This window comes from Pagrus pagrus, assembly GCF_965226575.1.
Source record: "Pagrus pagrus genome assembly, chromosome: 21".
Taxonomy (NCBI): domain Eukaryota; kingdom Metazoa; phylum Chordata; class Actinopteri; order Spariformes; family Sparidae; genus Pagrus; species Pagrus pagrus.
In genome coordinates, this window is record NC_140208.1 from 872,166 (window position 1) to 895,121 (window position 22,956).

The following is a 22,956-nucleotide window of genomic DNA, read 5'->3' on the forward strand; positions in this document are numbered from 1 at the left end:
TTTCTTTATTTCCTGTCCTCTGTCCTCTCCTTTCCTGCTTTTATTCCCTTTCACGTTTTACTCCAAGCTTCCTTCCTTTCTTCCTTCCTTCACTTCACACTTTCCTTTCTTCCCTTTTTCGTTCACTTCTTCTCCTTACTGTGCTCCCTCCTTATTTAGTTCCTTCCTTGTTCCTTCCTTCCTTCCTTCCTTCCTTCCTTCCTAAAACTGGAGTTGTACCAGTACCAGTACTCGTCCTGTCCTCTGCAGTACTTGTACCTCTCTGCAGTACTTGTACCTCTCTGCAGTACTGCTGAGCTGTGATGTCAGCAGCAGGCTCGTGTTTCAGACCGTCTCCTTCACGTCTCCCAGTTAATTGAGTGCGGATGAGTGTGAGTCGCAGCAGTATTGAGACTCGGCCCTCCCAGATGTGGGACTGGGCGTCTGTGCGGTGAGTTCACCGCACTGAAATCTGAGCCCGCTCCGGGCCGGACGGCTGTATTTTGGGATGTTTTACATGGGGCAGGACAAAGACACGTTTCCAGGCGGGAGCCCGGAGTGAGCAGATGTTCGTGCTGTGGGAGACGAAGAAGAAGGAGAAGGAGAAGAAGAAGAAGAAGAAGGAGAAGAAGAAGGAGAAGGAGAAGGAGAAGAAGGGACGGTGTTTGTGCAGAAGAAGAAGAGGAGGAGGACTCACAGACGGTAAAGTTCAGCAGCTTCTCTCGTGTTTAAACTGCAGAGCTGTTATTAACCGACTGATGACGGCAGACAGTGTGTGTGTGTGTGTGTGTGTGTGTGTGTGTGCGCGCGTGTGCGTGTGTGTGTGTCTCTCTCTCACCGGCTGTCGCCACTTTTAATGAGTGCGTCGCCACAACAGGAGCCACGTGTGGTCGGACTGCTGGTCCACCGTCCGGACCGAACCGGACCTCAAACTGACGTGACGAGAAATACTGAACACACACACGCGCGCGCGCGCGCACACACACACACACACGCACACACAGCTAACAGTTTAACCGTCACTCTGAATGTTAATGAGATGCAGTCAAATAACCGTATCACCATGGCAACGGTAATGACAGGCTAGTTACTAACAACATTTTACAACCTTAACTAACCAGCTGACCAGCTAATGCAGTCACTAACCACTAACTAACAACCATAAACAAGATATTTAAACAAAACGAAGCTAACAAGCTATTTCACAAGCTAGCTAGTCAACTCATTAGCATGCAAGTGTTACCAGAAAGCTAATAATTAAGAGGGTAATAGTATTGTTAACCAACTACTAACAAGCTAATGTACCAAGCTAACTACCTAAGCTAGAAATACCAACTAGCTACAAACTCAAAACGTATGTCATCAGCTAGCGACTAACTAACAAACAAACAATTAGCCATACACTTAACTAACACACTAGCCGCCAGTTAGCGGTTAGAAAGGTGGTGCTATCAGCTAGTGACTTGTGCAGTCTGTTTCCTGGAGCTCGCTCCTGTTAGAGGATCAGGAGTGAGTCTGCTGTGCTCAGCCTGCAGCTGACCTGTTGTCCTGGTCCCACAGATATGGCTGAAGATGTCTGTGGATCCTGATAACTCCTGTGTTTTGCTGTCATCGCGAGACTCCAGGACCTCCTGCATCTTCCAGACCGCAGACGAGAAGGATGACATCCCAGGAGTGGGGGAGGAGAGGTAACAGCAGCCGGCTTCATGTGTCCGTGTTGTGTGCAGTTGTTTTGGCCCATCTGGTCGTGTTCTGGTGCTGGAGGACTCTATGTGAGATGACTGTGATCTCCTCCCTCAGTGTTCTGGAGATGCTGAGCTACTCCAAGTTCTCCGACCTGGAGACATGGCTGTGTATGCCGTCCTCTCTGCTGCTGCCCAGGTCTCTGGACTCCACCCGCACCTCCTCCGCCTCCTCCGCCTCCTCTTCCTCACATGCGTCCAACCAATCCTCCCCGCCGATCTCCTCGTCCTCGTCACCGGCCTCCAACTCCCGCCGCTCCACCTGCAGCGAGCCAGGAGAGACCGACTCACCACTCAGGTAACGCCAAGGCCGAAAGTCAGCTGAAGGTTTTGAAGACGGCACCAGAGAGAAATACCAGTTTTATTTGGTGTTTTTGTTTAGTGAGACAGATTGAGGATCATCTCTGTGTGAGATGTGAAGTAAAGAGTGAAGAGAGCCTGAAGGCTGACGATCATATCTGCTGGTAACAGTGTGCTGGTGCTCAGTCTGCTGTGATGAGCTGCGATTAACTCCCTAAATATGTGAATAACTTCTGTAATATACTTAAAAATACACTTTATATCCAAACACCTGTAGCAGCTGTTTCCACAAAGCCCCGCCTCCTCGCACTCAGGTGAAGACTGTTGATCATTGTGTCGTTGCATTCGCTCCGTTTGTTACATTGTTAGCGAGCTTATTAAAAGCAGAACCTCTGTGACGGGTTCTGTTTGACAAAGAAACTTTTTACAGGGTCTGTTGAGTCCAGCGGGCTGCGAGGACCAGGTGTCACACTGACGTGAGGTGAAGTTGAGAATATATGAACTTTAGTGCAAGAAAAAGTGACCACGCCCCGTCACAAACCAACAGTGATGATACAGACTGTGATCCACCTTCTCACGCCACAAACATCTTCAGTGTTTCTGGCTGTTGTGTCTTCAGTTCCTGAAGCTTTGCTCTCGTCCACCAGCCTCGGCTGCTCTGCCTGTTTCTTTTTGATTTATTTAATTTATTTCTTTATAAGTTCTGCCCGGAGACGTCCGCTTCACCTTCATCTGATCAGTCCGTCACTGAGTCTCTTCATGTATTAACAGTGCAGGCAAAACCAAACTTTGACATATTATAAGATTATATTTCAGTTGTCTTGGCAACGTCTTACAGTAACACATCATGAGGTCATTAAGTATTCTGTTAATTAATTTATTAATTTATTTGGATGGAAAACGTGATGGAAACACTTTGACTCAGTAAAGTGAATGAACTGAACGCACAGTTCACAAGCTTTGCTGCATGTATTATAACATTTAATAACCTCAGTGTCAAACAGTGTTGCTGAGTATGTTCAGACGTGATACTGAGAGGAAGAAAGACTTGAAGGTGTTTGAGATCCGGAGGTTTCTCCAGCGGTGTCACAGCAGATGTTCTGCAGACTGGACCTACAGTAGAACATAAAGGTTCTGGTGCCACCAGACGTCTTTTTAAATGCTGTTTAAGTCAAGAGACTGAGCGGCAGAGGTTAGTTGTGTTGGTGCAGGAGTCAACTGAGAAAGATCTCCTCCTCCTCCTCCTCCTCCTCCTCCTCCTCCTCCTCCTGGTTGTAGCTCATAAAGTATTTGTCTGGCACCATGGTGATGGCAGTAATGTTGGGAGAGATAAGCTGAGGGTCCACAGGGAGCCTGAGAGGAAACGCTGGTGTTTATAGATGTGGAGGAAATGCAGGCTAATAAAAGGCCGAGTGTCGTACAGCTTTAGGAGGAAGCACGGAGAACAGAACGGATGAGCTGGACTGTCGGGTCGGACTGACAGACACAGTTGCGTTCACAACAACTAAAACAGAGCTGAGCATAAAAACTAAAGAAAACTTCTGCAGACTTACATTTGATCCTCTGGACCGTCCTGGTCCGACAGAAGATCTCACAACCTGTGTGACACTGAGGAGTGAGGAGGACACGTGTGGGTCACATGACCTGGAACAGTCCAGTATAAAGAGGTCAGTCAACAAGTGCAGGAAGACACGAAGCTGACAGAGATGACCAGGACGCGTCGTTACAGCGGAAAACGATCAGTCAGTAATTAATAAGTAAATCATGACATCCTCATCTCCCTGTCAGCCTTTACTGGGATCAGAACCGATGCAGCCGTGACTCTGCTTGCCTGTAGGTGGCGCCGTTTGGAGTGGAGCTGCTTCACATCAATAACACTGACGAATGACCCAGTTGTTGGATGTCCTACTGCAAGTAAATGCAGCATTACACCCGCCCCCGCCCTCCCTGAGTCAGGTGAAGGGTTCATTTCATTTAACACAAAGACCTCCAGACTGATCAGGACACACACACACACACACACACACACACACACACACAGTGAGGTAAGCTAACACCCTCACACTTGAGAGGACCTGTTCCTTCAGTGGACCTCCACTTCACTGACGTGTGACCAACTTTTAGATCTCAGCCGCTGCGTTCAGGAGCCGCGTCCGCAGTGTCGGAGGCGTCCGGGTCGTGCGTGCGATGCTTTGTAACGCTGACGTGACGCGGTGAAGCGCGTCCGTCACAGATGTTGAGTTGGGCTCAGCTGCTGGACTTTGTCTTGCGGAGGAAAAACAAGGGAAGCCGTCGAGCGAGAGGATCATGGAGGAGCCGCAGCTACGTGGTGTCAGAGGCCAGGTAACACACAAACATCACCAGTCTGTCTGGCAGCCATGTTGGACCTCCTTCCTGTACTGTACACTCGATTCCCAGCAGTGTCGAGGAGCTGAAGGAGAAGCTTCATCAGCAGGTCTTCATCAGCAGGTCTTCATCAGCAGATGGGGTTTGTGGGTGTAGATGTTTGAGTCGGATGACAGTCGGGTGTAGTGACAGACGGACAGCTGACGTGCAGCAGGAGGTCAGCAGGTCAACATGGCGGCTGTGACGTCACTGACTCTTCTTGCTCTTTAATCCCTGCAGGTCGTCAGAGAGGGAGTCCACCTTCCTCACCCCTGCACTGGGGAAGGAGATGCCGTTTCTGGCCACGTCCCTCCTCCCCATCCTCTCCTCCACCCCCGCCGCTGCTGCGGTGCTGAGCGCGGGAACATCGGCCGGAGACTCCGCCTCCTCCAGCGGCGTCAGCATCAGGAAGAGGCGGCGGCTCGCTGCCAGTCCTGGAGGCCTCCACTGGAACTCGGCAGGTGAGCCCAGACATGTAACCTGACACCTGACAGCCAATCACAAGCACCCTGACACACCCCATGTCCGCCTGATGTGTTCAGTTAGGGTGGACAAAATATTAGAAACACCTCTGATGATGTAGTCCACCATGAAGGTGAATCAAAGCCTCCAACTGAACGTCACCACCTTCACCAGGTTAACAGCAGGACAGTTGGATCACACTGCTTCAGTCAGTGTGTGTGTGTGTGTGTGTGTGTGTGTGTGTGTGTGTGTGTGTGTGTGTGTGTGTGTGTGTGTGTGTGTGTGTGTGAGGTTGTGGACGTGCCGTTGTGTCAGGACTGTTTATCGCTGCGTGTCCACTGCTGGTCTCTTGTTTATTCTGTCCAGGGGCTTCACTTCCTGTCCTTTAGCTCCACCCTTCTGGAGAATGATAATGAGCTTCCTGTTGGACAGATTACAGCCCGGCTCCTCGTCTTCACTCCGTCTTTGTTGTTGAGTTTGAAATAGTCGGCTGCTTTCGGTCCATCTGAACAAATCAGTGCCCGGAAAGAAATAATCATCAGAACCATTTTGCTGAAAAGAAAGATTAATTAGTTAATTAACGTTGTGGCTCACAGGTGTGTTTCACCTCCTGATTCAGGACCATCAGACACTTGGAGCTGATTCGTGATTTATTCCTCTTCAATATTACAATTTGATAAATTGTACTTTTAAAAAGTATTTTTGTAACAGTAGACTGTTTGTTAAAGTCGAGTCTACAGAGGTCGCAGAGCTCTGCTGTGATGACTTAATGAACAGCCTGTCAGACTGTCCTTAGTCTGTTGACGAGGTCGACGAGCTCCTTCATGACGCAGCTCACAGATTACTGCACAAACATTCATCAATCACAACACTGAAGTGAATCTGATTTGTTTCTGCTGACGTCACCTTCTGGGTTTGAAGTCATCATCACTTCTCCTCTGAACTAAACTCTCTATTCTTCATCTGGTGTTCAGAACTTGACTAGCAGCACCAGATCCACCACAGGGGGCGCTAACAGCATCTCCTCCAGGACATTTCACAGGAGTTTAATGACCTGATGTCACTCTCGTGTTCCAGATGTTGGACTCTTTAAAGCAGACTTTATCTCGTCCACCATCATGCAGGGAGAGAAACTTCCAGAGGAGATTGAAGAGTGTCTGTTGGACCAGTCAGATAGAGATGAACAGTAAACACAGAGCTCCTAACTCCTCCTCCTCCTCCTCTGACTTCTTCCTCTTGTCATTTCTTCGCTCTTCAGCTGCTTCAGTGTTTTTCTCTTCTGCCTCGAGACGTTTTAAAGCCTCTCGGGACAATCTGCTTCCAGTTAGTCGTCCAAACTCCTCAGACTCCGTCCTGCTGTCACTTTACATGTTGTGTTAATGAGAAGTCAGTTCCAACCTCACAAAGATAATGATTATTATTATTATTATTATTATTATGAAAGGTTTAGATGTTTTAAATCTTTTTGTCGTCTCGTTTCTGAAGAACTCTGAAGCTTCTGTTGTGTCTGACACGTCTGAATACCAGTCATACCGACAGCTCGTCTTCCCATGACGAGGCTGCGACCTCAGAGCCTTCAGGTCTCTGTGCTGCGTCACATGTGAACATCTGGTCCATGTCGGCTCTCGTTCCTCGTGTTGACTCAAGCGAAGACGAGCTTCTGTTGTTTGTGTGTTTGAAGCCAAAGGTCGTGAAAATGAGATCCAGTAGTGATGAGCGAGCGGCGCTGGAGTTACAACATCCTGACTCGTTCTCATGATGAGCAGTTTGTGTTGGTGGAGCTGGATGTGTTTGTTCTGACTCCAGCAGGAGGTCCGGTGGGTCACCCCTCAGCGCTCTGGTTGTTTGATGATATCAGAAACTTACATGACTACGTTTCTTCTTTCTTTCTCCAGTCTGGAGTGAGTTGGATGTGTTGGTGTGACTTGTGTCCAGCAGAGGGAGACATGTGATCGTCTCCACACTCAGACTGACTCACTGTCAGCAGGTTGTGTTGACCTGAAGGAGACATCAGCTGTTTCTGTTAACTGATCAGCTGTTTGGTCTGAAAAACAAAGATCTTCTGTGTGTGTGTGTGTGTGTGTGTGTGTGTGTGTGGTCAAACAGTTTGACTTTAAAATGAAAACCTGTGTGTTTAAACATCAGAGTCAAATCTGAATGAAGTTCACTCTGATTAGCAGTTAAGTGAACACCTGTATGTCCAGGTGTTCACCTGTATGTCCAGGTGTTCACCCGTATGTCCAGGTGTTCACCCGTATGTCCAGGTGTTCACCCATATGTCCAGGTGTTCACCCGTATGTCCAGGTGTTCACCCGTATATCCAGATGTTCACCCGTATGTCCAGGTGTTCACCTGTATGTCCAGGTGTTCACCTGTATATCCAGATGTTCACCTGTATATCCAGATGTTCACCTGTATGTCCAGATGTTCACCCGTATATCCAGATGTTCACCCGTATGTCCAGGTGTTCACCCGTATATCCAGATGTTCACCTGTATGTCCAGATGTTCACCCGTATATCCAGATGTTCACCTGTATGTCCAGATGTTCACCCGTATGTCCAGGTGTTCACCCGTATGTCCAGGTGTTCACCCGTATGTCCAGGTGTTCACCTGTATGTCCAGGTGTTCTTGTAGCTGTCAGATGATGAGTTCCTGGAGAGACAGAGCAACGTTCAGTCTGATATCAGAGGACGAGCTCACTGTGTTTTCTCCTCCTCATGTAGCTTTAATGCAGCAGCTGGCCTGCAGCCTGACACCTGAGCGAGCACGCACGCACACACACACACACACACACACACACACACACACACACACACACACACACAGTGGATGACTGGACACATGAAACCAGCAGAACATGATGGAGGTTGCGTGTTGAAGTCCGTCCCTCTGACCTGCTGCCTCTCGTGACTGACAGGATGTTCGTTCTCTGCTTTCATATTTCAAAGTCAAAGAAAATCAAAGGAAAATGAAACATTTGAGTGAATGTGTGAATCGTGCAGGAGGTGAACCAGGAAGTCGAACACTGCAGTCACTCATACAACACTGTCATGATATCAACATTTACTCCAATATAACAAATATCTGTACAATCATATCTACAGAAGCTCTTCACAGGAGTCAGAAACATTTAGCTGAACGTGAACAGATATCATGATGTCATCACACTGCTGCTGATCCTTTTAATCAAGTCCTGTGAAACATGAACAGACGACCCTGGTGTGTGTGTGTGTGTGTGTGTGTGTGTGTGTGTGTGTGTGTGTGTGTGTGTGTGTGTGTGTGTGTGTGTGTGTGTGTGTGTGTGTGTGTGTGTGTGTGTGTGTGTGTGTGGTGTCCAGTAACAGCAGGGTGTCTCTGGTTTCTCTCGTCCAGGTTCGGTGCAGCGCGATTTCTGGTCACCTGATCTGTCTCCAGTGTTGAGGGGGAGCACGGCAGCAGCAGGAGGTGGAGGAGGTGGAGGAGGTGCGAGGAGCCTCCCCCTGGCTGAGGGAGGCGGGGCGGCGTGGGCCAGCGACCGGGCGGCCCTCAGGAAAACGGTTTCGGTTGACGACCGAATGCTGCAGCTGGCGGACGGAGAGCAACCACACCTGAGGCTGCTGAGTCGACTGGAGAGAGGCAGGAAGAAGCTGCACAGCATCCACGTGAGTCTGTTTCATGTTCTCAGCTCACTGCCGTCCCACATTATACTGGATTTAAGTGTTTCTAGACTGGAGAGAGGGCTTTCTTCTGACTGACAGGTGATCCAGGTTGAGGTGAGTCACACTCATCAGTCTGATGAAGACGGCATCGCTGAAGTTAAACTAAATGTAAATAAAACTTCAGAACGCGACCTCGTCTGTCTGGGTGGCCTCAGATAGACCTCCATCAGGGTTAATGTGTTCACCAGGTAACACAGGTTCACAGGTAACGTTGTTTTTCGGGCAGAAAAGTGCTGACTGTGCTCTCCGGAGCGCTGAGAGGATATCTTGACAACCGCCGCTGTATGATCCATAAAGACGCTGGCGCTGTGGACACTGTGGGCCTTTACTGTACATTGATCGTAAACTCGCGAGCTACAGCAGTGACTGAGGGTGTGTGTGTGTGTGTGTGTGTGTGTGTGTTTGGCTTGAGGTGAAGCTCTGAGTGAAGTCCGCACTCAGCAGAGACTCTGGTTCTGGTTCTGGTTCTCTGTCTGCTCTCTGCAACGTTACGTTCATGAAGAAAAGATCAGATCAGCTCTGGATCACTGGATTAACAAACAGCAGGTTTCTACTGTGAAGTCTGACAGTAAACTTACATAGCTGTAATTACGATTTCTCAATGCATGATGGGTAATTCTCTGGATAATTACAGTGAGCTGCTGTGAATTTGAGCTTCGTTCTGAAGAGAGCGTAAAAAGTAAAAATGGTCCATTACAGTGATAAACTGTGATCAGGGATCAGCACTGTGCAGTAACAAGGTGCTCATGCTAACAGGCTAACATGCTAACAACAGGTGAACACAGTGTGATGCTGTAACATTTGTATATTTACAATAACTACAGATTCTTATTACAGTATTATTATCAGAATGTCATTTTACATTAAAATACTGTATTTTACAGTGACACTGTGTCTTTGTTACAAACACAATACATTATTATGATGTTCATCTGTTACTTTAAACAAACCAGGGATTTCCTGTAAAATGACAGTAATCATCTTGCAGTCGGGTTGATAAACGGATCAGAGCAGAATCTGATGCGAGTCCAGGTGTTCGCTCCTCCAGAAGTTCTGGATCTGCACCGACTCTCCTGAATGATCCGTGTGAGCTGTGAGAGTCCGGCTGCTTCCACCCACAGCAGCGTGTCATGTGACTGGAGAGCTGCCTTTGTTATACGAGCCCTGTCTTTATGTAGAGATGAACGGTGTGTGTGTGTGTGTGTGTGTGTGTGTGTGTGTGTGTGTGTGTGTGTGTGTGTGTGGAGACAATCACAGTTGTTTTCATGTTCATTGTGTTAATGACGCTTGTTTGTGTCACCATGTTTTATGTTGCGAGCTGAAGCGGTGCCGCTCGTTGGCTCCCTGTCGACCCTCTGCGGTTGACCTCTGCTGACCTCCATCGTCAGGATGTGATGTGGGTTTGTTGTGTTTTGTTGTGCGGCTCCGAGTGTTTGAGCGTTGTTCTCAGCCGGACCCGCTGAACCTCTGCAGCTCCACTCTGGTGATGCAGTGAGTCAGAGGCTGACACACAGCCCTCACGCTGCTACAGACGGACCAAGAAATCAGCTCAGATTAGAAGCTTCTGTCCAAATTCACAACTTCAGGCTGTCAACAGGGAAAAAAACGTGTTGAAGGACAAAGATCTGAAGAATCTGACGTCAGATGTATAATTACGTGGAAGGACTTGTTCTGACTCAGGAGCAGAAAATAAACCAAACAGTTACGATGGAGGCTGAAGAAAGCAACAGTTTAATGTCTCCCTGTTATCGTGACATGTCTCTGAGTAACAGAGACACCAGAACACCTCATTGTTCCTTCTAGATAATTAGAAAAATACCTTTCATTTCCTCTGTAAAACTTTCTCCAGCACTCTTCAAGAGTAAATCTATATCAGTAAGAAATCATCTATTCTTGATCCTGGAAATGTAAATAAAATGATCCCAGTGAAGCTTAAAGTCAGTTCAGCTGTCGTTGGACCATGTCGTTTGAAAGGTTATTAATGATTAGATATGTATATGATGGCAAAATATCTCTAACATCAGCCCGAGCTCTGTGAGTGTGTGGACGCCCTGCATGGCAGAGCGTGGATGTGTGTGTGGATGTGTGTGTGATGAGCTCCGTCTGTAGACGTGAACTCGAGCATCTTAATAAACTAATGTAAAGACAGTTGCAGCCACAGTCGCGTCGTGTGTGAGAACATTTAAAAGAGAAGCTGAGATAAAGAAGGAAATGTTATCAGGTCAGAACATGACATGTCAGGCGTCTCTGGATATGAGCTGTTGTTCAGGGTCGTCTGGTGGACTCACACACTCACTGATGAATCAGCTGTGAGGCTGTGATGTGGGCGAGACTCGCACATCTGATGTCCGAGCGAACGGGCCGACTGTCGGGTTTCTTTTATAGCTCTGAGGGATTCAGGAGGCTGTGACTGATTTATTTTCGTGGTTCTGTCCGTCGTCGTCTGCAGCAGCTGATCTGTTCTGGTCGTGTTCCTTCGTGATTTTGCACCAGTCAGGATGTTTTTAAGCTGCTTTGATTCAACGCTCACATGTCCGTACACTGTGTACGCTGACAGAAGCTGTGATCACTCCTCGTGTTCATACTGGCTGTGAAGTGGAGAGTATTGACCAATCAGGTTTGAGCAGACGTTGGCTGCATGCAGGTAATCAGTCCATGTGGAGAACAAACGAGGTGGAGTGAGTTGGCCGTCTTGTGATCTCCCGTCAGCTTCATTTGAAATGTTTCTTCACTGTGCAGGTTTGTGTTGGTAGAGATCAGCTGTGAAGTCGTCTGACGCTCACTGAGAATTCTCAACTGTCTCCTGAGAAGTTTACTTTTCATCTTGTTGGTTCAGTGAGTGTGGGTCATCTTTAGTTTGTTTCTTGCTGTTGCTATGGTGGTTGCTATGAATGTCCGGACATCAGCGACGTTAACGTCATGGCGTCAGTGTGAACGTCAACGCTGATTGACTGTGAATGTGATCAAGGCACACGAGTAATTCACCTGCGTTTGTTCTGATGCCTGATCAGTGTTCACCTCACTACCACGGGAGCTGTGGACTGGGATGGGCCAGGGCTAGCTGTTAGCATGCTAACTTTAGTAGATATCTCTGCAACACAGTACAGAGACATTTTTGAATGTTTTCAATCTAAATTACACATATTGTACCTTTAAGTCGATGGTGGAGAAACTCTGAACTGCTGTAATTAAATAAAATCCCTGTCATGAGGATTTACTGAAGCTGGAACCAGATCGTGTTTCATTAATTACAGTATTTATGCTGTCAGAGACAATTTCAAGTCAATCATCAGAATTGTTCATTAACTTTGTTGAATGTTGGTGGACAGTTGATGTTGGAGGTGTCTGGTCCTGAGCGGAGCCTCAGAGGAGCAGATGTTGTTCCTGATGATCCAGTGAAGGTTTCACTTTAAGACGAGCTGAATGCAAACAGCCTGCTGACACTGACGCTCCGCCGTCTCAGTAAATAATAGATATCCAGGCAACACAGGCAGCCCAGTGACAGCGCAGAGACAGAAGCATGCCGCTGCTTTAAACGTCCTCGTCCTGCCGCTGGTGGAAAATCCTCCCAGCAGCCCCGTGTTCAGCTCGCTCTCTGACACGTAGAGGAACAGTTTAGTTTTGTTGGGGTGGAAGAGACGCAGCAGGTGGTCAGCAGCAGCAGCAGCAGCAGCAGCAGTGTGAGTGAAGCTCCATGCATTATGCAGGACGGTGTCATTACAGCGCTGTGGCCCAGCTCGTTATAATCCTCCACCCTGTTACTCCTCACCTCCACCTGCATCAGCACGATGTCTGTCTGTCCAGTCAGCTGTTGCTTCATCTCAGTTTGGGTTCATTTTCCATCCAATCCAGTTTCCTGAGCAGCTCTTTTCTCCCTCTGAGGTGGTTTTTCTTTTATGTTCTGAAAGACTCAACAGGCGACGGCATAATTTAGACAATAAATCAAAACGAGACTTCATAAAACCACCGAGCAGCAGGCGGAGCAGATCGCTGTGATGTGTTTGAGATTGTTGCATGAAAGATGTTTTTGTTGTTTCGTGATGGCGTGATCGTGTTCAGAGCTGCGACTGGTGATTATTGTCATTGTTGATTAAATTCATTCTTGTTTCGTCCTCAACTCAAAGATTCTTAAAAACAAACAGAGGAATCGATTGTTAAAATAGTTGCTTAGTAATTTATTTGTTGATAATCATGAATCTGAGTTGAAGCAACTCTAATTGTTTCCTGTTGTTTCCATCCGTCTCTGCTCAGGCAGCTCAGACATCGTTCAGTCGACTCTGAGTTTGAAAGAGAGACTGAAGTTAAAGATATTAAAAGAGAGAGAGCTGTTAAACTGTGAGTGTCCTCCGTGTCAGCTGCCTGGTCGGTACTGAGCATGTGCAACTCTCAACAGAGACGTGTCACTCCTGCGCTCCCTCCATCATCACGTGTCCAATTCAGAAAGACTCATGATGACTGCACAGTCGTCTCCTGGTGGTGGGGAAGAAGTCAGTCGGCTATTTTTATTATGTTTAAACTTGTTTAAAAGATTATTATGGTGTAAAAATTGTACAGGAGAGGTTTGAAAACACCAAAATGTCAGTTTAAAGTGAAAAGAAGCAGCTGACACTGATGTGACCGAAGTCTGAAACAGAAACAAGATGCTGAACTGAAGCAGCTGTTTATCCCAAACAGACCGGCCGAGTCAGCAGTCCACATCAGGACCACGAGAGGTCCTTCAACATACAGTCGTAGATGTGCGCAGTAAATATTAGACTGATGGGTCCAGCAGTTTGTGAGATGAGCTTCAGACAGTATCCTTCTGTGACTCGGACCTCGACGGGTCAGATAGCGGCTGCATTAGTCTTTGTGGGTCGCTCAGTGCTCGACGATGTTTCAGTCCAGGACTCCAGTTATAATCTGAGCTTTGTGGGGGTCTCTACATTATCTAGCCCTAACTCCAACTAGCGTTAAGGGCGGAGATGAGTCCTGAGTGATCCGATCATAAGTCATGTTACAGGCATGCTGCCAAACACTGACAGCAGTCTTAATATATTGTATTTAATGCCGAATTTACAAGAAGGCGCCCATGATTTAGGATTCACTGTCGCTGTTTCACAAAGTTTGTTACATTTCTCCTCCTCATGCAACAACTCTTAAAATCAGATGATTTGTTGAGGGAGTCTGGTGATTTCAACGTCACTAATTACTACACTTCATTCTAAGTCCAATATGGTGAGAATATGGTGCGTCGCTCCTCCAGAACATGTTTACTCACTCCATGAAAGATCGTTCTTTGTGATTAAGATAATGGATGTTGGTGTGAATGTGAGTATCAGTGACGCCCACAGATGTGTGATGTTACTGCTCTCACATCAGCTGGGCTCCAGTCTCAGAGCAGCTGCTGTTGTGGTCAGCACCAGCAGGGGGCGAGCTCGTCCTCTCCTCACCGGCCTCCTCTCAGTGTGTCAGGGAGCCGCAGTCAATAAATGATGGTTGCTCTTTTCTCTGAGCCGAGTTTGAAGCTTTTAAAAGTGGAAAGTTTGAGACGAGCTGTGACAATTTAATCAGAGCGACTGTGAGCCAGCAGCCGTCTCACTTCACCTTTTCCATCAGCAGGAGAAAAACTGTGTTTTACTGCCTGAGGAGATCCAGGCAGTAAATTGACCCGCTATCTGCTGGTGCTGATGCAGATAGATACTGTGAGCTCATGATTAATCATACAAACGTTGACTATTCAGTTTACTTCTGACTGTGTGTGTGTGTGTGTGTGTGTGTGTGTGTGTGTGTGTGTGTGTGTGTGTGTGTGTGGCAGACACACACCAGCCGGCAGAAGCAATCTTCTCAGAGCTGAGGAGGCGAGGTCGTTCTTTATCTTTCTAATAGAGCCTGTGACCCGGTCGTCCCTCTTCCTGAGTCAACAGGTCCATTTCCATTGAATTCAGACCCTCAACGCTGCCACAGACTCAGATCAACCTGCATGAGTCTATTTCCTGTTTGATTATTAGATTTTAGCTTTTATGTTTCTGACTCTTGAGCCACACACACAGCCTGTGTTCTCCTTCATGGCTACCAGCTGTGGGCAGTTTAAAGGAACAGTTCACCCAAAACTGACGATCCAGTCATCATCTCCTCCTCCTGATGATATCAAGTCCACAGAACATTTCTGGAGCACAACACAACACAACACAACACAACACAACACAACACAACACAACACAACTGAAGCAGCTGGAGACTTGATTTAAAACAGAGAAACAACCAAAGAAACATAAAAAAGTACTCCATTAAAACTTTGCCGAATCAGCTGTTAGCACTTCCTGTTTGCAGTGTACATGTGGATGTACAGACAAATACCACTGGATCACTGTGACACTGAAGGAAACTTAAAAACATGATGTTTCTAAGGCAGGTTCTGCACATGTAAGGAGTGTCTTTTCTGAGCATTCTGCTAAACAACTGAAGTAGCTGGAGACCAGAGAAACATCAGACGTCTCCAAACAGCTCGACTGCTGTGATTCAGCTATTTCACTGCAGCTGTGAAGCTAAGTGGCGTCTGAAATGCACAAGCTCGAATCGTTCAGTTGTTTGAGATCACATTTCTAAAATGGCTTCAGAGTATCAGAGTATTGATTTAGTGTTTTGTTCAGAGGCAGGTCAGGAGAGCCGGTCTGATTTCTGTCAGCAGTTATTATTATTAGTGATATGAAGCTCATGATCATATTGTGGCTGAAGGAGAGCTGATTGATTGATTGATTGATTGATTGATTGATTGATTGATGGCTCGTTAGTGACAGTCGCTGCTGGACGGATGAGGTGATGCGAGGTGAAAGAAGAAGCCGTCACTGTAATACATGTTCCATACATGAGTCCAGTACAGGAGGGATTTGTGTGCGTGTCCTGTTTACTCGTACATTTTTCTCAGGCCCGTCTTTGTACACAAACACTCACACAGTGGTGTATTAAGCAGCCGTGGTCCCGCGGGGCCAATCACATCAGAGCACAAGTCAAGCAAGTCTTTCTGAACATCCATTAAGCTGCTCCGCCGCACCAGGTCCTCCATGAATCACCCCACCGTGAAATATTAGCTCCATAAATTCAGCCTGCCATCTTATTAAGCCTAATCCCTTAAAACAACATGGCGCAGTGCCTCCACCTCCCCCACCTCCTCCACCTCCCCCACCACCTCCTCCTCTACCTCCACCTCCACCGCCCCACCACCTCCTCCACCTCCCCCACCACCTCCTCCTCTACCTCCACCTCCACCGCCCCACCACCTCCTCCACCTCCCCCACCTCCTCCACCTCCCCCACCACCTCCTCCTCTACCTCCACCTCCACCGCCCCACCACCTCCTCCACCTCCCCCACCACCTACACCTCCCCCACCACCTCCACCTACACCTCCCCCACCACCTACAACTCCCCCACCACCTACAACTCCCCCACCACCTACACCTCCCCCACCACCACCACCTACAACTCCCCCACCACCTACAACTCCCCCACCACCTACACCTCCCCCACCTCCTCCACCTCCCCCACCACCTACAACTCCCCCACCACCTCCTCCTCCCCACCACCTACACCTCCCCCACCACCTCCACCGCCCCACCACCTCCTCCTCCGCCCCCACCTCCACCTCCTTCACCACCTCCTCCTCCTCCTCCACCTCTGCCACCACCTCCTCCTCCCCACCACCTCCCCTTCCACATCCACCTCTGCCACCACCTCCTCCTCCGCCCCCACCTACACCTCCCCCACCACCTCCACCGCCCCACCACCTCCTCCTCCGCCCCCACCTCCACCTCCTTCACCACCTCCTCCTCCTCCTCCACCTCCTCAGGAGTGTGTGTCTGCATGATATGAGAGAACTGCATAAATAAATGTGGAGGGCTGCAGCCGCACACTCCACCGCTCCTGATGTGTGGCTGCAGGCTGACGCTTCACTGTAGCGCACACACACACACACACACACACACACACACACACACACACACACACACACACACACACAGTACATTCAAACTTTTATTTTAAGAAACCAAAGAATTGTTTCTTCTATAAAATGGCTAAAAAACCAAGATGACATTTCCAGATTTCTGTTTTTAGTCCAGATGTTGTTCAACATAAACGTGAGAGAAGCTGCAGTCGGACACAGTTTGGTGTTTTTATTGGATATCGAGTCAACGCTCATCACTCCTGGTTTTATGTCCCTGCAGGTCTTCACATCCTTTTCGGGGCGGTTGTCCCTTAACTGCCTGATTTCATTGTCACTTTGAGATAAAATTGTGACGCATGTTTTATTGTCTCATGACTTTGTTTGAGTTTATAGATCATAGAAGACATAAAACATGAAAGTAGAGACTTGAATGTATACATGAACATTTAATCAATAATAACATTTCTGTTCACTGCTCATCAAAATATCAGCTTTTAAATGAGTGATTTAAGACAAAACATCAAGAAAGTAAAATATCTGGAGTGTTTTTATAACATAACCATCAATATTCAATAATGGTTTCAGCACTGGGAGAGTTTACTCTGAAAGTGGAGAACAAGGTGAAGAAAGTAAAGAGACAGAATGAAGAAGTGTATCTGGTCACATGAGAGGATACTTGTCTCTGATTGGCTCGCAGGCGTCTGTATGTGGTCACAGTTTAACCTCTTGCTCAGAGGTCAACAGGCGGTGTTAGTGGTTGACTGATTCACGTCAGAGATGATGTCCACCTCCTGTGTGTTTCCACGTGTTCTGCTACTTCTGTTTAAAAGCTCTGAAGAGGCCGTCGGGTCTTCAGAGGGAGCTGTGTGAAGCCTGATGTGAAGCCTGATGTGAAGCCTGATGTGAAGCCTGATGCTCCACGTTGGTTAAAGTCGTCAGTTATCTGACCAAACCTCTGCAGCTGCTCCTCGTCTCTGCTGCAGGACGCATCAGCTGCTGCCTGAAGAACCATCACACCCTCAAACTCAAACCACTGAGGAGGTTGGTTCTCAGCACCTCAAAGACGACCTACATCACTGATCCTAAAACAAGCAGAGCTGCGTTGTACAGATGCAGTTTGTCACAAGTCCTGAGAGACGTAGACCCGAGGACACAACTCGAGACACTTTCCAAAAAGTTTGTCTTTACTGAAGATGGTTCTGGGCGCAGGAGATCAGTCAGCGTGGCAATCATACACTAAAAGCACTAAGGCAGAGACATTAGGAGGAAGGACGCTGGAAACAAAGGCCGAAGACAACTCAGACTGAAAACACAATGGAGGAGGGGACAGGTACGCTCAGGTGAAACACATCAGGCAGGACGATCACCACGGCAGGAAACACACAAAGGCAGGAAGGGATCTGAACTGAGGAGAGTTAGACGCCAAAATAAAACAGGAAACAGAACTAAAAGGAAAAAGAAAACCATGACGAGACATCACAGTCAGGTCTGTTACTACGGTAGCTTCAGTTACAAACATAGTTTACATTACGTTGTTTACCTGACATAATTATTTACACTATATTAGATATTGTGGATTATCACAGTATTATCAAATATCAAACAGCTGTTACTTTATTTAGATGTATTCTGTCGAGGCAACATGCTTCACTACTTGACCAGGCTGTAATGAGACCAGGCTGTAGTGAGACCAGGCTGTAATGAGACCAGGCTGTAGTGAGACCAGGCTGTAGTGAGACCAGGCTGTAATGAGACCAGGTTGTAATGAGACCAGGCTGTAGTGAGACCAGGCTGTAGTGAGACCAGGCTTTAATGAGACCAGGTTGTAATGAGACCAGGCTGTAATGAGACCAGGATCGAGGAGGTAGCTACAGGCTAACTAGCCTGATGCAGCGCTTTAACATCCACACACGAGAAAATGGTGAGCTGAGGGATTTAAACGAGGCTGCACGTCGTCTCTGTCGGTAATATCGTCTGTCGTGACGTAAAGTTTGAGATATCAAAGTCGACTTTATACTTCTGCTCCTCATTTCTTCCTTCTCAGCTGTGATAATTACTACGCCCACTAGAGGTCGCCACCTGACAGCAAATGTAAATACGGGTCGTAATGCGCTGCGTTCATGACACCGTGGACATGTCCCCCAAGCTGCTCAGTGGTGCATGAAAACACAAAGTTTGAAACTGACCAGGTCGTCCACACTGTGGGGCCCAGAGCATGCTAACGGCTGGCTAGCTCCAGGTTTAGCCCTCTGCTAACTTCTATTTGTATAAAACAATTCAATGGTGCTTCTCTTCTATAGCCGATACTTTCACAATACAAGCTAACTGAGGAAACTGTCTGAAGAAGAGCTGCACTGTGGGAAATGTAAAGAACGTGTGGAATAAAAAACAAGACGTCTTTGTCTCCTGAACGGTCCATCATGAGTGTGGTGATGAATCAATGAGGGACTCTTTAAAAGTCCAGAGAAGTCCAGCAGACGTCAGTATGGACCGAGTCCAGGCCCACGCCAGTCAGCTTGTCACTCACCCAGTGGGCGAGCCTGCCAGCCAGCGCTGTGAGGTGCCAGAGCCGGCGCCGCTGCCAGGAGGGACGGCTCAGTCTCCTCGGCTGGCCATGAATGCTGCCATTGCTGCACTAATTCACCCAGAGAGGCCAACAAGAGGCTACAATTCAGCCTCAGTCTACAGTTCAGCCTCAGTTCAGCCTTAGTCTACAGTTCAGCCTCAGTTCAGCCTCAGTCTACAGTTCAGCCTCAGTTCAGCCTCAGTTCAGCCTTAGTCTACAGTTCAGCCTCAGTCTACAGTTCAGCCTCAGTTCAGCCTCAGTGTAGCCTCAGTCTACAGTTCAGCCTCAGTTCAGCCTCAGTCTACAGTTCAGCCTCAGTTCAGCCTTAGTCTACAGTTCAGCCTCAGTTCAGCCTCAGTTCAGCCTCAGTCTACAGTTCAGCCTCAGGGGGGGACTCAGCAGTCTGTGGTCAGACTCGATCGGCCCTGCAGAGAGTGAGAGGTTGTATTAGTTCAAATTAGTGGTACAGTGGTGAAGGTTGCCAGGTAGATTGAGTGTGTGTGTGTGTGTGTGTGTGTGTGTGTGTGTGTGTGTGTGTGTGTGTGTGTGTGTCTCCTGCAGGACATTAACCGTCCTGTACTTTAGACGAGTCTTAGAAAGCAGAATAAAGAGTGAAGGTGACGTTGTGTTAAACTCTGATGGAGGGACAGGAAGGCAGTGACTAACAGAGACGGACATGAAGACATGGAGTCCTCGCTGTGAGTCCAGGCTGGACACGTTTAGAAAGGTTCTCTGAAAAATTAAGACTTTTAATTTTTCATGTTTCTAATCTGGACACAAACCAGAGCAGAATGTTTCTTCACTCGTAAAGATAACAAAGATACATTTCATGCATTGTCCCACAGGAGACGTGTTGAACCTGCAGTGTTTCCTTCAGAGACTCTCGAGCTTCACATTCAGTCTTTCCTTTAAAGCTGCTGCAGCTAACACTCGTTGATTCTGCCCTCAGTGACTCTCATCAGCTCGTTCCTCAGCAGACTGGATGGTTTTAAAACAACCTGTGGTGCAGCTGCTGGGTGGTGCAGCTGCTGAGTGGTGCAGCTGCTGGGTGGTGCAGCTGCTGGGTGGTGTAGCTGCTGGGTGGTGCAGCTGCTGAGTGGTGCAGCTGCTGGGTGGTGCAGCTGCTGAGTGGTGCAGCTGCTGAGTGGTGCAGCTGCTGGGTGGTGTAGCTGCTGGGTGGTGTAGCTGCTCGCTGGCAGCAGTGAACAGTCGACAGATTTCTCCCTGTGTGGTTGATCGATCATCTCGTTTTGGGGCCAGCGGGGAGGAAAACATCGCCTTCACCTGAAAAAGACGGCAAAACTTCCTGCTGCTGATCCAGAAAACAACAAAAGAGACCAGAGTGAAAGTGAGCAGACGAGTGAGGCAGGAGGACATTTTCCCCACGATCAGCAGGACTTTGGAAGGCTCAGCTGTCGTATCGTCTCATTTCCAGGACTTGGACCTGACAGAACTTCAAACAAACCGTTATCATAAAGTGTCATACGATGGAGGAAGATAAGATGTCATGGCAGCAGCCTGCAGGGAGCTCATGTGAGGACGACGTTCTCACCAGCTGAGGAGACAAATGGAGTTTCATCCTCACAGTGTGTTGATGGACACAGATATGGAGGATCCCTGCAGGCTGGTCCATCGTCAGGCCTTCCAGTGCCCCCGAGGTGAAGAGAGGGGAGGAGACCACTGAGAGCTGAAGCGAGCGCTCAGATAGCAATTTTCCCTCACAGCGTCGTCAATGGTTGTCAAGGCGACGGGGAGTATTTCCCCCCCATGTGTCCAAACCTGCCATTCGTCCATCAAATCAACCCGAGCCTTCGTCTCCTCACTGCGTCTCTCATCGCTCAGCAAACACACTTTTAGCATCAGTGGGCGCTTCGGTCTGCAGGAAGAGCTCAGTTCATTAACCTCAGACAGCACGACTGAAACATTTCACATATCAAGAACAGCCGAGCTCCATCTCTTCTGTTGTTACAGCTTTAATTTTATTTATATTTTGTTTTATTTTAATATTTACAATAATAAGAGAGAGAAGGGTCGATATGTTTTTAGTTTATATAACTGACGGCTGCAGTGCAGTCGTTTGTGGGTTTGCCTTTCATGCTAGCAGACAACTGCCTGTATCCATGACAACAACTGTTGCTGGCGAGCTAGCTTCAGAGAGTCACAGGCATTAATTGTTAATTTATTAATTGTTCATTAGAAAGATATTAAGAGAATATTTATATGTAGAAATGTACAGCTAACAGGCTAACATCAGTGTTAGCTTCTCCAACAGGCTAACATCAGTGTTAGCTTCTCCAACAGGCCAACATCAGTGTTAGCTTCTCCAACAGGCTAACATCACTGTTAGCTTCTCCAACAGGCTAACATCACTGTTAGCTTCTCCAACAGGCTAACATCAGTGTTAGCTTCTCCAGCAGGCCAACATCAGTGTTAGCTTCTCCAACAGGCTAAAATCAGTGTTAGCTTCTCCAACAGGCTAACATCAGTGTTAGCTTCTCCAGCAGGCCAACATCACTGTTAGCTTCTCCAACAGGCCAACATCAGTGTTAGCTTCTCCAACAGGCTAACATCAGTGTTAGCTTCTCTAACAGGCCAACATCAGTGTTAGCTTCTCCAACAGGCTAACATCAGTGTTAGCTTCTCCAACAGGCCAACATCAGTGTTAGCTTCTCCAACAGGCCAACATCAGTGTTAGCTTCTCCAACAGGCCAACATCACTGTTAGCTTCTCCAACAGGCCAACATCAGTGTTAGCTTCTCCAACAGGCCAACATCACTGTTAGCTTCTCCAACAGGCTAAAATCAGTGTTAGCTTCTCCAACAGGCTAACATCAGTGTTAGCTTCTCCAGCAGGCCAACATCACTGTTAGCTTCTCCAACAGGCCAACATCAGTGTTAGCTTCTCCAACAGGCCAACATCACTGTTAGCTTCTCCAACAGGCTAACATCAGTGTTAGCTTCTCCAGCAGGCTAACATCAGTGTGGAGCGAGGACAGGTGGGGGATGTTGTTCTGCATAGAAACTGATGATTTCTCGTCTGTGTCTCCTCAGAGTCTGGGAACGACGGGCCGATACGACAGCAGGAAAAGGTAAGTCCTGTCTCTGAGTGTCTGTTCATCATGAGCAGGATTCGATCCCTCAGCTTCCTTCCTGCACTCAAACTCATTCTGTGTTGGGCTCTTTGTGGCTGTGACCCTCAGTGCTGAGCTGATGAACCAGGAGGTCCGACCTCTGCCGGACCTTTCTGAGAAACCAGATTATGTCACTGTTATTGTTTTCCATTTTCTCCAATGAAATCAGACAGAAGATGTGTTTTGAAACCTTCAGCCCACTGAGGCCGGTCCAGACTGCAGTACTGAGTCCAGTTGGTTTAGACTCGAATCACATTTCCAGTTTTTCTCCTCAGAGCAGAGTTAAAGGGGCAAACTGCACTTTTTTAAAGACTTCAAGAAGTCAGGAACCCGATTACCTCAGAACGACCCAGAACGACCCAGTAGAGCTTTAACAGCTTTATATAAGTTGTTTTTACTTTTACTGTTTTAAAGCTAAACTGCTGCTATGTGTTGTATTTATTATCAAAGTAGGCCTAAATGTAGTTCTGACTATGGTTCTGACTATGGTTCTGTACTGCAGCTGTGGGTCGACACATGCTGGTGGAAACCTTCTTAAAGCGTTCAGTTTTGTGTTTTGTTGGTTCGAGAGAGAAAATGATTCTACTGTCGGCCCGTTCAATAATTGAATAATAAACCAGAACTTTATTATTATGTGATGATGATAATCAGCCACATGTGAGAAGAAGAACGGACCTGATGATGGTCGGTGTTTCCAGGTTCTGACGCCTTCGTCAAAAGGCTCAGACGTGGATGGACAGATGACGTGAGAATAATGTGTCTGTTGATAGTGA

The 22,956-nt window shown here is 47.7% G+C and overlaps 1 protein-coding gene across 1 annotated transcript in view; it reads left to right on the forward strand.

The window, feature by feature from the left end:
* The first annotated feature begins 820 nt into the window (after positions 1-820).
* Positions 821-22,956, forward strand: part of LOC311250158 (ankyrin repeat and fibronectin type-III domain-containing protein 1-like) — a 52,380-nt gene continuing 30,244 nt past the window's right edge. The window contains exons 1-7 of the mRNA XM_084341732.1: positions 821-916; positions 1,540-1,667; positions 1,780-2,019; positions 4,647-4,867; positions 8,243-8,511; positions 22,104-22,141; positions 22,253-22,313. Coding sequence (XP_084197858.1) covers positions 836-916; positions 1,540-1,667; positions 1,780-2,019; positions 4,647-4,867; positions 8,243-8,511; positions 22,104-22,141; positions 22,253-22,313 — 1,038 coding nt within the window. The 5' untranslated portion in view covers positions 821-835. The remainder of the gene's footprint in view (positions 917-1,539; positions 1,668-1,779; positions 2,020-4,646; positions 4,868-8,242; positions 8,512-22,103; positions 22,142-22,252; positions 22,314-22,956) is intronic.